The sequence below is a fragment of the Corvus moneduloides genome, chromosome 3, assembly GCF_009650955.1.
Source record: "Corvus moneduloides isolate bCorMon1 chromosome 3, bCorMon1.pri, whole genome shotgun sequence".
Lineage (NCBI taxonomy): Eukaryota > Metazoa > Chordata > Aves > Passeriformes > Corvidae > Corvus > Corvus moneduloides.
The window spans coordinates 64,205,820-64,221,349 of record NC_045478.1 but is presented as its reverse complement, the minus strand read 5'-3'; the positions used below and the strand labels follow the sequence as shown (position 1 = coordinate 64,221,349).

The following is a 15,530-nucleotide window of genomic DNA, read 5'->3' as shown; positions in this document are numbered from 1 at the left end:
AGAAAAACACGTTACGCATTTTTTCATCAAAATGACAGCTTTTCTGTTCACTGTATTTGTCAGGTTCACTTGGTTTAACCTGACAAAACTTATATTAGTTTCAGTGCCATTACTGCCAGTATTATTCCAATACCAAGAGAGTCTACAGGTAACTTACTTTAAAACATACATGCATGTGCAACTCTAACAAATAGAAATAGCATAAGTGCTGATATACTTACTCATTGGCTGTTCCAAATGACAGTCTAAAATTAGCATCCTGCATTGCTGCTCAGAGGAACAGTAGATTGACAGAGAAGAAAGATTTCTCATTCCCTCTGCTCTCTCTGCCCAAGGGCTACCAGGTCAAAACAGGATGAGACTCACACAAAAGCCAAGGAACAGCCTCCATCCTTGGCAACTAAGGCTTCCTTATATTGTATTTGTTTGAACAATTTTTTCATACATTAAACCACAAATTTTATGGGCAGATGCAGCATTAAATTATCCTATCTGCTTATCTTCTAAGTGTGTAAATAGTCACCTTGAGTCAATTTTCCCCCCTCATTTTGTGTTTAATTAGCTTCACTGCTTCCTCTGATTGTTTTGATGTCCCCAGCATCTTCTCAGACAGCTCTTTAAAAGAGCAGCTGCAAACTTTACCAAGGCAGCCATTGCTGGGACATGGCTGATGCAAGGAATGAGCTGGAGCGAGTGAACTGCCAAGGGTCAGGTGGAATTCTTCTCTTGCCCTTAGGAAGTATCTCTGTGCCCCTTTTCTACTTTACATCTGTGGCAAACCCAGGTAGGGTACAATATCAAAGTGTTGCTGTGGTTACTGAATCTTTCTCAGTGAAGAAAAGGAAGAAGAAGAAACTGCTTTTAATTATTACTTTTTAATTACTTTTCAGGAGATTATTTACTGAACAACAACAAAAACCTTCTTAGGAAAACAGACAGGGAGTAGGGCAGTGTTTGAGTCAATGATGTTTTCTTAACACCAAAAAGTTATGGTTTCCAGAGTAGGAAACCAAAAGTCTCTTGTTTGACTGGAAAGCAAAAAGGGATGTGGGAAGAAGCAGCAGAGCTGTTTGAGTGGGCATTTGTCTTCCCAAGTAATGGTTATGCACGATGGGGCTCTGCTTTCCTGGAAATGCTGAACATCTGACTGTCCTTGGGAAGCAGTGAATGAATTCCTTGTTTTGCTTTGCCTGCATGTGAAGCTTTTGCTTTACCTATTATGCTGTCTTTATCTCAACCCAAGATTTTCCCCATGTTTACCCTTCTGATTCTCTCCCCCATTCCTTTGAGGGAGTAATAAGCTGCTGAGTGAGTTGAGCTGCCTACCAGGGTTAAGCCACAACACTGTGGTTTAACTGGTCTCCGAAAAATAAAAAAGGAAAAAGCACCACACTCCCATTTCAACTCAGACAGATCTATTATTTTTAACAAAGCTTGGTACTGAAGACTACACAACAACCTGGTTTGTTTTTTGGTTTTTTTTTTTAACTTACTGTTAGAAGAACGGAAGGAATTCCAAGAATTAAAACATCTTCTGACTTACTGAACTGGGGAGTGGGGCTGTTGTGTAACTATGTGTATGTTAGAGTGACAATGTTTATAGAAAGCAATTTCTTCAATACAGTCATAGTAAGAAAAAATCCTAAAACATCCTGTTTATTTAGAATTGCATTTATAAAGATTTCTTGTAATAAACTTGCAACCTCCCCCCGTGTTACCACAAAATATAATAGATACCATCAAATGTCAGCATTTAGGAATGCTGCTATTTCTTATTCAGTCTATCAGACTAATATATCTACAAACATTTTCATTTCCGCTACTGTGCCACCTCCAGCATCTATTCCACTTACATTGACACATAATTTGTCATTTTTCTTAACTCTCCATAGCCTGAACACGAGCTTCATTTAAGATTAAAAGCTTTGTATATTGACCTAGTCAGTCATTAAAGCATTTGAACAGACTGTCAGTTGCTTGCAACTGTGCATCTGAACTCAAGCCCAAGCGCCTCAACAAACTCGTGTTGAAAAACATAAATGTTATTGCAACCAAATTCAGAGTAATACATCTAGGAAGAAGGGCCACACCCACAAAGTAGAAGATTGTATTCTTATTGGAAGTGCCTCAAAGAGAGATGTCAGTATGCAGGAGATGAGCGACTCAGCCTAACCTCCTGATGCAGTATTACTGGAACCACTGCAATCCTTCACTCTATCAGGTGTTTCTGTGCCAGCACAGCAATGTCAAACCCATTTGACACCACGCTATCAATGTACACAGCAGCAATGCACGCGCTTCACAGACACGTCACGGGATCAAAGTCACTGCAGAAGAAAGCTTGCTGTTTTTCATGAGAGCAAGAAAAAGGACAGAATGAATGGACAGAATTTCATAATTAAGAAGACAATTAGCCATAGAATTTCTGCAAGGAGAAAATGCCTGCACTAGAGAGCTCTCTGATCTGGGAGAAAGGCCTAGCAGCCAAAAGTGGAAAACACAACTCCTTCCAGACTGCTTAGTACACAAATTAAAATCCCATTAACAATAAGCCACTAGAGAAAACTACCAGATACATGTCAGAAGCTGAGGAAACCAATCTTCAAATCAAGATCTCCAACTTTCTAGAAACTACATATAACCATACAGCAGTTACTGAACTCAGTTAAAGAAAAAAAACTTGAGAAAATGAAAATAACTTTTGATATAAAATCCTGACCACACAACAGAATGGTTCCTCCTATGAAAAAAACCAGCAAAACTGAAGACTCAAAGACACCAGCCTGATGAAATCTTCTTCCCCTGGATCTTGCACGGCCTTGACTGCATCCAGGTGCACTTTGTCCTCCTCTCTCTCCCTCTCCTATTCATGTCAGCAGTATAGTTTTACCATAATGCACTATAGTACAGTGGTTCTCCCAGCTGTCTCACACAGCATTTGAAGGATAACTGAGAGGAACAGGACACTTATAAGAGTAGGGCCTTGATGCAAATGCGACAAGCTGTTTTCCTGAAGTTACTCTTTTCCAAACTCTATGAAAAACCCTGAAATCGGTATGTATTACAGGGACAGTATACTGCTGTAAACTACAGCGTAAAGTGACCATATTTTCAAGCTTTTCACTCCTCTAGAAATGCAACTTCCAAGACTAGATTGCCAGAGTAATTCTCTATTATTTAGAATATAATAGATACCTTTATTTTAACCTTTCCCTCTATACAGGCTAGACCTTTTTTCTTCCCTTCTCCAAGAACAAGTGCCTTGTGCTAAGCCCAGAACAAACTCTGACAGATACCTCTACCACCATTCAAAATATTCTGTGTATTGCATTAGTAAGTAATTCTTCCTAGATCAAATTAAGTTATGTTTCTCCTCTGAGAAACGATACTCTCTGATTTGGCAGCAAGTAGCTGCTGCAAATATCTCAAGCTTCCTCAGATGCAAAGTTTTGCTAGAAACACTACAGTAGGAAAAAAAATGAGGCAAGGTTAACAGACAGCATAGAAGAAAAGAGGTTCCCCACTCTGTGCTCAAATGACTGTAATTGTTACTGAGGGAAAGCTAGCCTAGAATCAATACTTTTGGCTCAGTCTGACATGAAAAATTCATGAGGCATTTTAAGAGTTCTGCATTTAACCTTACATATTAACTGGGCATCAATTAAAAAAAATAAACATTAAGACGGTCACAGTGAGGCTTGGAGTCCTCTAGTGAAAACACATGATCACAGAATAACAATTCTGGCGTTGTCCAGCGGACTACAAGGAAGCACAAATCAAGCACTATGCAGTCAATGAACAGCTATGTTCAGTGTCATACAAAAATGTCCCATGTAGAGTTTTCAGAAGATCTCACTCCATGTCAAAGTCCTGTGGTGCAATTAAGTAAACTAGTAACTGATATTTAACTGACCTACAAACCAGGTGGGTGTCCCCAGTTGTTACCATAAGTAAAGCACTTACTTTCCAACACAAAAGACCTTTGCATGCTGCTGTTGGAAAAAAGCAGATTTTGTTCTTCTGTTGAGCTATGGACTTCGAAATGTTTAACTTCCTATATGTGGGACATGCACCAGTCTGTAGACCATAATAAACAGCTTGTGTTTAAGATAATAATGTGTCCTCAGACATCTAATCTGAAACTAAATATTTGCTGCTTAATGAACTGATACACCAAGCAAAAAGCTAGGAATAGAGGGACAAAAATATTCTTGCAGCAAAACCAAAGTCAGCCTCTTCCCCGGCAGAAAATGCATGAACTTGCTTCATCTTTTTTAATCCAAGAAAACACTCTTACTCAAATTCTGAAAGAATTATATCCATTCACTCTGGCTGCTGATGTATAGACCACCTAATTCTATTAGACATTAGAAAAGAAAGCTGTGGTTCCTTAACAAGGTCAGCATAAAACAAGTAGCTTGAAAATAAAATAAATGTGCTAAGAGTGCACTTACAGAGACTGAAGTAGTAACAGATTTATATCATTGCAGACTGGAAAGAATAAAAATGCTCCATTTCTGAAAGTGTTAAGACTACTAAATTTTCCAGCAGTGACAGGATCTGAGCAGACACACACATAATTAATATTCAACAAAAGTGTTCCCTAATGAAAACACAATTACTTTAATTAGTACTTTCATGAAGGTTCACAAATACAGTACAGCAAGCAATTACGTCAACAAAACTTTCCATGCCCACAGTGCCCGAAAAACCACAAGACATACCTGATTACTGCTTTTGGCAGCAGAGTTGGACTGAACTGTATTTGAAGAAAGGGAATCAAAAAAGGCTTGGTCAGCTAATGAGTTACCGCAGCTAATGCCATCTTTTGCACCTTCGGTTATAATCTAAAATGGAAAAGGTTGTGAGAGATGTTTCATGCTTTAATTAATCAAATTATGCTTTATCATATATAATCACCCTAACACTCATATCACTAGACTTTAAGATGTTTGCATATAACCTTTTTAAGTTCAAATTCAATTGAATTTTTTACAAGAAACTGACATGATACTCTGGAGGATTTACTTCCACACCAGATGGAACTGCTTTGCCTTGTAATTGCAACATGAAAGACTGTTGTGGCAGTGAATACCTATCTATAAATTCTTTAGGGATTAAAGGTTGTTAATATAAGTGCCTGGAGACTGGGAACTCAATGCTCAGAGAATGGATTTGGGACAGTAAGTTCAGAGAGCCAAAAGCTACTAGACCATGTGCTAGCCAACTGAAGTAAAAACACAAGGTCATGTGAGCCAACATGATCCTGCTTTCCCTCCCCCTTTTGTTTTTTTAAATAAACACAACATCGGTGAAGGAAGAGAGGCACATGCCTTAAGAGGCTGCAGGAATTACAGGCAAGGTCTTCACCCACCTAACTGGCAACCTGCATACATGCAGACACTGGGCCATTCAAGAGCTAATGAGATTCCGGTCTTTGCACTGAGATCCCATTCCATCCCCAAAACAATACAACTGGTCTTTAAACAAAAATCAGAACATGCACTGAAGAGACAACAGAAGAAGCTGAGTAGTCCCTGAGATATGGTAACCCATATCCTGGGCCCCAGAAATGTTGCTCCATTCCAGATTTATGAGTGCACGGCAAATCTGCCACAGCAACACCACTGTAAACTTGCATTACTCATTTCACTTCCACATTTGTATCTTCAGACAGAAAAAAAACCCCAATTATTGGATTATGAGACCCCTAAAACCCAAAGAAGATTCAAAACAACTCATGTTCTACAGATCAGCAGTATTTACTATAGACAACTTCCTGTTGCATTTCTTGGGAAACCACTAAGAAGCTCAGGAGCTTTGGAGGGCATGTTTGCACTAGTTTCCAAAGCCAGCTACAGTTGTTACAATGAGATTATGTATTACAAGCTTTCTATTTGAGCATTTCAGTCTGGTCAGCAAACCAGAGGATGGCCTTTTCCATAGTTCTGCTTTCTTAGTGCAGAGCAGTGTAGTCACTTACCTCAACATAATCTGTTGGAACAAGTCCTCTCTCGCCTTGGCTGTTTTTTCCTTCTAACCAGCCTCCACCAACATCCTAAAAGAAGAAATACAGAAATAATTTTGCTAGATGGATCCTACAACATGCTTCAAACAGCTCAGCAGGAAGCACTGTCTCGCTGTCAAATGTCAAATGCTCAGCAGGAAGCACTGTCTTGCTGTCAATGTTCAAAACACAGTTATGACTGTGAAACTGTGGAACAAACTCACTAAAAGCTGCTGAAGCAGCAGATACTCATTTAAACACAACGCAGAGCGTGCTGGTTTTACACAGCTATTGTGGACTTTAGATTTTAACAAGCATGAAGGGGAAAATGATTGATTTTTCACCACTTCTGATCATTTATGAAACCACAGTCAACTGTCTGACCACAGACTGCAGAAAAACACAGCTATTAATACGTCAGTTTCAAAGAATTAATTTTAATCAATAGACTATAAAGAAACAAGACTCAAAGGATTTAGCTGTTGGTAATATTTGTAAAACCTCTGCCTCATTTATTGAAGGTGCAGAGATGTGTGATGAGTGAGAGCTACCACCCACAGAAATATTAAGGCTATTCTCAAGATTAAAAGAGCCACATGCCATGTAAGATCTGGAGACACTCTTTCTGCTTCACATTTCTTTTCAGAGGCAGTCTTACGCTATTAGTTTAGAAAGAACTAATAACAGTTCAGCTCTGATCTCAGGGACATCCTGATATTGTTCGGGGTTTTTTAAACACATACTCTACATACACTAAGAAGGCTCTGCAGACCTTTGCAGTTAAGTGAAGTTAATTCCAGGACAACACTATCTGGAATAAGCCAGCTCTGGTTTAAATCAAGCTGTTCAGGGAACACACAGCTACATGTCAAGCTAGCTCACAGATGAAAACTGGAGACACATATGCTAGACAGCAACTACTGAATTTTAGGTTTTCTTAATTTGCTTTTTAATTGAAGTATTTGGTTATTCCCTATTTTGTTCTTTCACTTCAAAATTTTATGTAATCCTGCACTTTGTAAGGAGAAGCCTGCTTATGTATTCAAGATTTTATGCAGTAAAGATCAAGCAGTTAGTGAAATAACAACTTGCATTTGTTTTTTTCTTATATACCTAAAAGCTTAATACTCAAGAACACAAAAATAACTAGACATCTCAGATTATAAATTCAACTAGCTTTGTTAAATTGCAAGAGCAATGACATCTTGAGCCAGAAGTCCTATTTGCACTGCTACACTTAAAAGTAATCATCAGTGGACTTGCATGACTTATGCTATTGCCATCTAATCATACCAAAAAAGATCAAGAGCCTTTGTGGCAATTTATCATGGACAGCAGAAAAAGTTTCAATTGGTTTTGAGTACACTGCCTTAAACCACAGATTAAGCTAGTGAGAACTAGCTTAAAAGTGGTGATCTCTTTACTTACATTTAGTCTTACTTTTGTGAAATGGCATTAAGCTCCCGACTTTATTTAAAATGTTACCCCTGCAATAGCACACTATCCAAGAGGGTGCTGGATCTATTAAATATCTGCTTCAAGTATTTAAGATCAGTGAAACTAAAAATTATCAGGATTACACATGACTAGGATGTTCAAAGAATTACGTTTATTCTGCAAAATTCATGTGTTCTATATAAACAGATAAATAAAATCTGGCTTCAAGATAAAGCAGTTTTTGTTTGTATTTGTTTTAAAAGGCAAGTCTATTCACTAAGTCATACCATTACACAAAAATCAAAGCAGAATCAACTAATACCTTGTTACCAAGGGTAAGAATTATATACAACAATTAAAGTGCACTGAAATTCAAAATGTGCACATAAATCAAAAATCAGTGCTCAAAAGTCCTATTCATAATTGATAGCATTATGATAGTATTGTCACCGTTTCTTCCCTATACCTTGTCTGTATTTCTTTAATTATGAAAGGACACACAAATCCAGTAACAAATTTTTGTAGCGAGTTCTTTAGCAAACTTGGAATGCTGAAATCATTGACTAAGAAACCCAGAACCTAGAAGTGAGCTAAATGTCACATTTAAATGCAAGTGGCAAACACCTGAAAGATTACATACACACAAAATGGGCAATATTAAGCACACACAAAAAAGACAAGGCATTCACATGTAAAGGATATCACCATCCTTAGTTCCTTCCTCTTCCTTGTCTCTCAGCTCTGTTTAGAGGAAAACAAAGCCAAGCACATTCTTAAGTGTGTGGGCACAGTTTGAGGAGGTCCTATTCTCCAAAACATTGCATTTGTTTCCACAAGATTATTAGAAAATTCTTTGTATTCAGTTTTTTTGCTAATTCTTCAGGGCAGGATAGCCAGGGCTTTCAGATGTCACCCAGCACCATTTTTCTTCCATCTGCTGGTAGAAGTAGGTCAGGGAAGTGCACTGAAGTTGATTCCATCTCAGTTTTCTTACCGGGTTGGTGATTGTGATGATCTCCCCTTCACTGACTGTCAGCTCATTGTTTCCAGGCTCAGCAGCAAAATCATACATAACACGAGCCTGTATGTGGAAAAGAATGTAACAGTGAAGCTTCCAGCTTATGTAGAAGATTTCATGAAGGAAGTATCAGCACAAATTATCCTTAACTTACAGAAATAGTAAGTGGGATAAGGCTGAATGTACGAAGAGCAACTCAGCACACAGGAAGCTGACATTTCCTAGATCTGAACTGCAAACTCAACAGTAACAACAACTTTAAAAGATAAAAATCTCATGTGGAGCTTCTTTGGGATAATTTACCACTAGGATTTAAGACTGGTCGTTCTCTGTCATGTCCAGAATTATATGTACAATTTTTTCCAGGGGAAGAAGGAAAGGTTTCTAACTTTAGAAAACAATTCCGTTTTTTTTTTTTTTTTTTAATACAAGACATATTCCAACTAAAATTTGGTTAAAGGGAAGTATTTCATAGAGCAAGCAATTCAGAAAAAAAAAGTAACCGCAGATGTAAGTAACCACTGCTGTGCATAAAATGTAATATGTGAAATTATGTTTTGAGACTCTGTATGGGAAGAACTATGCAAATGCAGAAACAAGCAGTGACAGTAGGTCTGTTATATCTGGCATGAGGAGGGAGGGAAAAATAAAGCCAACCTAATTTTAAGTGTTTAGATATACAAAGGCTTTGCTGAGCACTGACTCTGCTACTACACCACATAAAGAAATGTTTGAAACACTTGGTTTTACTAATAACATCATTCAGTGTACAGCAGTGAGGTTTTTTTTCTTCCCCTCTTGTACTTGGAGGGTGAGGGGAAGAAAAAGAAATGAAACAAAAAGTAATATTTTCTGTCAAAGGAGACAATAAAATAATTTCTGTTGAAAGTAAGCTATGTGATAGGAAAAAAAAATACCAAAGGACAGACATTTACCATCAAGTCTTGCCTGTCTCAAAACTGGATGTTGTTATGATCCTCACCTATACACATCTTCTAACATAAAACCAGAGGAAAACAGAACTTCCCCCCCCCCCATTTTAATTTCATGAGTAGCATGTGGAAATACTTCTGGCTGGTCAAAAGATACTTTACTTCAGTGTAAATAAAAACAGATCTGAGAAAAAACACACATTTCAGCTGTTCAGCTGACAAATCTAATCCCAAACCATGTGCACAACAAATCAAACACTTGGTCTTCTCCACTACAGCAGCACAACATTGCAGAAAACCATGCGTCCTAAGCACTCTGAACGCTCCCTTGCATGAAAGCTTTTCCCTTAGAATGGAGGCTTTCAGCACTTTCAGATTATGCCACACAAAACTGAGATGAAGAGGCAAAAACTGTGTTCGATAATAAAACTGACTTCTTTCTTTCCAGCAGACATCTGGCCTCCATGGAAATATAAGAATAAGCTGCCTTGCTTTCCTTAAAAAGTAAACTGAAGAGAAGCAGCACGCACCTATTGAAATACAAGAATATTTTAAGCAGGGGTGTAAAAAGCACCACTCTCCAGAGTTCTTCCCTCAAAAGCAGTAGATGGAGGTGTTGAACATGTCCTTTTTACAGCAGGTTACCAAAATTTGTCCACTTTCTGCAAGTCAATTTAACTCAGATGCTGGGCATCTGAATCAAGGGGAAAGCAGCTTTCTTAACCAGGGAGTCTTCTGAGCCTTTTTCAAGTAATTCACCATAGTATTGAATTCTATTCACAGGAATGATGAGTTTACCAGGACAAAGGCAAAAGATAAATTTTATCAGCCTTCAGAAAAACTGGCAAAACATCCCCAGTAATGACCAGACTGGAAAGGTAAAATATATTTCTGTCTAGTAAAAGATGCAAATACTAGATTCTCCAGATACAGCAGTGAAATAAAAGTTACTCAGAACAAAAAAATGGAAGTATTCAGTTTGTAGAGAAGGAAAAAACAGATATATAGAATTTAATAAAGTCATTATGCCAAAGTCCACCTATTCACCTGCTCTGGATCCCTGTTTCAAAAGTTGTTAGAAAAAGTAGAAGACAGGGAAAAAAAATTACAAACAAACCTTGCTTCCTGCAGTTTAACAACTTGGGAAAAAAAATAAAAAGAAAGATATTTGCAATGCTACAGAAATGGATTATTACAGAACATTAAGAATTTGAGGTACATCTGAAATCTGGTTTGTATATTGACATGTCAAATACATTCCTCATCTTTTTCTGCCAGTACTCTCCATTTCACTTGCATTTCTAGGCTCACTTGCCTAGGCTGGAAATTAAGACCTTAAGAACTTCTGGCAAGTAAACTTTAACACTACCCTCCTACTGCTGAGATTTAATGGGGAAAATAGTATAAACTCAACCAATTCCAAAGTAAGTAACACTAAGTGACTAAATGTTTTCTCTCAATCAATAAGTGTATGGCTAACAATGGAAAACCCCCTAGCCTTTCCCTAGGCAGATACATCAGCCTCAACTCTATTTAAATTTCTGACAATCAGTTCCAAAATACTATAAAATGGAAAATGGTTTGACTTTCCAATAAGCTTTTTCCTTCTTTCTGGCCATAAATATTATGTCCAAGTAGCAGACAGGACTTAAAAGATAGATCTTTGCAACTCATGCAAAATTGCAAATGGGCATGAAAAAAAGCATTTAACAAGAAAAGGATTTTAGCTCCTGGGCACTGCAATATACACGCTGAATATTAGAGCTAAGCTTAGGAACACTTTGAATATTCATAAAATGGGAATCTCTGATGAATTCCAGGTCACAGAATGAACACTACAAACACGACTTCTTCAAAGCACAGCTTAGAAAAAAAAAATTGTTGCAGTAACTGTTGTGTTTCATATTTACTTCTGATCATATACAAAAGGATCAAACAGTCCAAGAGTTACAGGAACTTCAGAAATTAAAATATTTTTGTAGTGGAATAAAGGCCACTGCTTCATTTACAGAATACTGCAAATGTGCAAAACAAGAAAGAACCATTAATAAATCTATTAGCTATAAGAAAATTAGTATCTTTTACTGGTTGCACGTATATCTTCCCTCTCCCACCACCACCTCTGCTCCAAGATACAAATAGTTCTGGATTCTGAAGTGGTTTTGTCAGTTCCTTTGAGAAAAAACACCCTGCTAACCCTGCTTTCTTTGCTCAGGTGGTAGCAGAACATTTGCACTGGGAGTTTGGAACACATCCTGACGTTCATCTCATGCTCCCTCATGTGAGAAAAGGCTGGCATGGATTAAGCAGAACCCTGCAGCAGCACATGCCAAGAGGGAAAGGGCTCTCTGATCCCCAGCATGTCTGCACCTCTGGCATATATTGCAGTTTCTCCGGAATGAGAGGGAGCCAGCAGTTTTCTCTACAAGTCCAAGATAGGGGAAACCAGTAAGAGGTAAAGGAAAATTTCTCTCTTCAGCAGTATGGATATAGATATTTAGATTGTAATAAAGAGAAGGAAATAAAAAGGAAACTGGCAATTCTCAGTGTTACAGAGCTGGTTCTACCTGCTGTAGTTATACAACTGGACTGTAGTTTCCCAATTTACAGATTTACTGACTTACTACAGTGTGAAGCCTCCCAACATTGAGAAGTTCTAAGCACTGCAAGCAATCATCATTACTGTCTTTTTAGAATTATGATAGAATCATGCCTAGGAATATTCAAACACCAAAGATTCGTCACACTGAAAGGCAGTATGTAGACTAGTGAAAGTATTATTCCTCTGCAGGTCTGGAGCAGACTTAGCTTTCCTCCATTACTTCTGTCTGAGTTGAGCACTTCCCTCTTCTTTCTGTAATATTAAAAACCCAACAACAAAAAACCAAGAGTACTTGCCAACTTATTTTTGAAAGCAAACATACGACTATGCAACTATACCTGTCAGTGTTAAGGCTCTTCAGCATAAATGAGAAGGAAATTGCCTAGCAAAAGTCATTAAAATAAAATTCCAATGAAAGGTTACATTGTCACTTCACTAAGTTACTAGATGAGTATCCAAGATCTCTGCAGACATCCTGATCCACTGGCTCCTGCTGCATGGCCCCCAGAATCTTGAAAGAGGTGATAAAGCAACAGAAACACCTATTTCTCATGAGAAGAATCTTTCTGCCTTTTCCAAGATGTTTCACTCAAGGCTAGGCTGAGATGGAAAAGCAGCTGACCCTGAAACTGAACAATCCTGATGTACACAGGACCACACTCTCCTGCATTGCAGTTCACCTGCAGGATAGCTCTGCCATGGAGAAGGACAGTGAAAGCCCCTGTATATTCCTCACCAGCCATAAGCAGACAGGCTAACACCTAATGCATATCAGATGTGCTCAGAGCAGCTTTTACAACAGCTTCCCTGCCCAAGCCTTCCTTGAGATCAATGATCAACAACCCACAGAGGGTGACTACTGCTTTTTCTTTGAGTTCACACTTCTGAAGCAAAATGTTTTTGTAACACTGGACTTCCTGACTGCAACACGACAGTTCTGCATCAAAGTATGCTTTATCGCACAAAAATTGGAGAAGCCACTCAAAAATTAGACACACCTTTGAAAATGGTGTGCACAGGACTTCACTGGTATTAGAAAGAGATCTTGTGTTACGCCTGTAATTACCTTGTCCTGCCTATGGTAAAGAAATGCCTACATGTTCCTCTCATAGGCTTTCTTAAGAGACAAGAAACAAATTGAAAAATGACAATAGAAGCATAAGAGGACACTAGGGACACTGTCTTCTAAGACAGACTTCTACAGAAACATCTGTTTCAACCATGTGTTACAATTTAGGAAACTTTTACCACAACTTTTCTTGGTCAGCTGGCAGTGGCAAATAGTACAAAGGAAATATCTACAGAAGTTTCATAGCATGAAACGCCCATAACTGCACACATTCCTCTTCACAGTTAGCACTTCAGCAGTTCAGTGCTTCAACCACCCTGCACTGCTCTTGTCAAGAGACAGGGATTCACAGGTTTCAATTGCTTTGTGCCACTGTCACAAATACAACTGCTGTATCACAGCAGCAGGATGGCAACACTTTATGTTGGTGGCAGCAGTTCCCATATTCACAGAAAGAGGATCAAATTCCATATTTCTGTATTTTGGGAAGTATATGAGGCAGAAAAGTGCAGGTTACTCTGAAATCTGCATCCACTGGAAGAGCAGAAAACATAATTTGGGAATCCTGGCAGAATGTCAAAAACAAAATTTAAAAAAATTTAAAAATAAAGAAAAGTTAATCATTAGCATTGGCTCTAAACAAGTTAAGTCCTTAAATTTTAAATGGCTGTGTCAGTAAGAAGATGAACTTTTCTTCTAGGATAGCAGCTTAAGCTTTCAGCTGGGATAAACAACAAAGGGCTTTTGGTCACCTCAAGTAACTCCAGTAACACATCTGTTATGAATAAACGTCAGAACAGTTTGCTACAAAACTGCTTCAGTTAATACATATATTCTTGAGTAGGTCTAGTAAGCATAAGCCTTTGAAATCCAGTGCTTGTGAAATAGTGATAAGCAGTATGTTGATCCCAGCTGGAAGCACAGAAGAGGAAAATGCATATCTTTCTTCCCAGACTTTGTTTTATTAGTTCTCTTCTATAGGTTATTTAGATGTGGGTTTGGTTTTGGTTTTTTAATACATTTTTGTGAGGTTTCTTGTATTAGGTTTTTTTCAGAATAACTTTTACCCACAAATACTGTTTTTAGAAATAAAATATTCATTCTCAAGGGCAGTTCTAAAAGAACAAAACAGAAATAGCATACCTGGGATACAGGTTGGGATCTCAGGATCAGAGAAATTGAGAAAGCAGAAAGAAAATAACAAAACCAAAAACCTAGCTGCAAACACACCAGGTCAGAAATTGGCAGTATCTTTTGATTACATCCAAAAAAAAGGTTCAAAATGAAGCATTTAATTTAAAAAGTGACAATACTCTGCAAACAACAGGCAATTAACTTAAAATTATTTTTGCTTTTTTTTTCTGTACTGTTTGATCTTTCACAGCAATTTGCCCTCTGATTACTGTTTGTAAAAAACTACTGGTTTTTAGGTATTTTACTGCCTAGAACAAGTGCAAAACATCTGACTTGTTATCAGCTGAAGCAGAAGCATTAAACCCCTTGCTGTCTTCACTGCACCAGTGAAGGTCCAGGGAAGACATCGGGTAGGCATGTATCTAAATGACAGCTTAGCCATTGTTTTGTCTCACCATTCACAAACGGACTACTTAAATTGCCATGTTTTAATCAATGCATCTTTGAAAAAACTCTCCACAGGTCAAAACACATGCTAAGTTCCACTGTGGATATCATAAAGAATACTGCAAGAAGTCTAAAAGAGCTGGTGTCCAAAATGTCCAGAAAAACAGTATAAATACAGGAATACAGGCAGGAGCCCCTCACATCTTTCCCATCTCAAGAGGACTGAGGACACCAGCTTTCTTCCAACAGTGGCTAACAGGCAGACTTAATCATTTCCCTACCCTTTATCCTGAAATCTAAGCTTGTTCAAAAGCTAAGTACTCCAAGTCTGAAGAGATTTTCACTGCATCATCTGCAACACTGAATCACAGAATCACAGAATGGTTTGGGTTAGATGGACCTTAAAGATCATCTTTTTCCAACCACCCTACCATGGGTAGGGACACCTTCCACTAGACCAGGCTGCTCAAAGCTCCATCCAGCCTGGCCTTGAAAGTATAAAAAACATTTAAACCACTAATAAAGGAAACAGCTGGGGCTATGATTTGACAAAAAATGCCTTTTCATTTTAGTCCCTCAAACACACTCTATCAGACTGCAAGGCAAAGTGTGCATTTGGACAGCCTATGCAGAAATAACAAGTGGCTCTTCAAGTGCCTATGACTCTCAGCCTGGAGAGGCAGCTACTCTTTGTTCTGCCTATGGTAAAGAAATGCCTACATGTTCCTCTCACAGGCTTTCTTAAGAGACAAGAAACAAATTGAAAAATGACAATAGAAGCATAAGAGGACACTAGGGACACTGTCTTCTAAGACAGACTTCTACAGAAACAGTACCTTGGGAATTCAAGAGATTATACATTATACTAGAAACTGCCAGTTAAG

General features: G+C 38.1%; 1 protein-coding gene across 2 annotated transcripts in view; it reads right to left on the bottom strand.

Annotated features, from left to right (window-relative positions):
* The window catches only part of SNX9 (sorting nexin 9), a 60,699-nt gene that overhangs the window by 33,827 nt on the left and 11,342 nt on the right, over positions 1–15,530 (bottom strand). For both annotated transcript variants that reach the window (XM_032101939.1, XM_032101940.1), the window contains exons 2-4: positions 8,439–8,525; positions 5,984–6,058; positions 4,725–4,847 (exon numbers count right to left, since the gene is read on the bottom strand). In XM_032101939.1, coding sequence (XP_031957830.1) covers positions 4,725–4,847; positions 5,984–6,058; positions 8,439–8,525 — 285 coding nt within the window. The remainder of the gene's footprint in view (positions 1–4,724; positions 4,848–5,983; positions 6,059–8,438; positions 8,526–15,530) is intronic.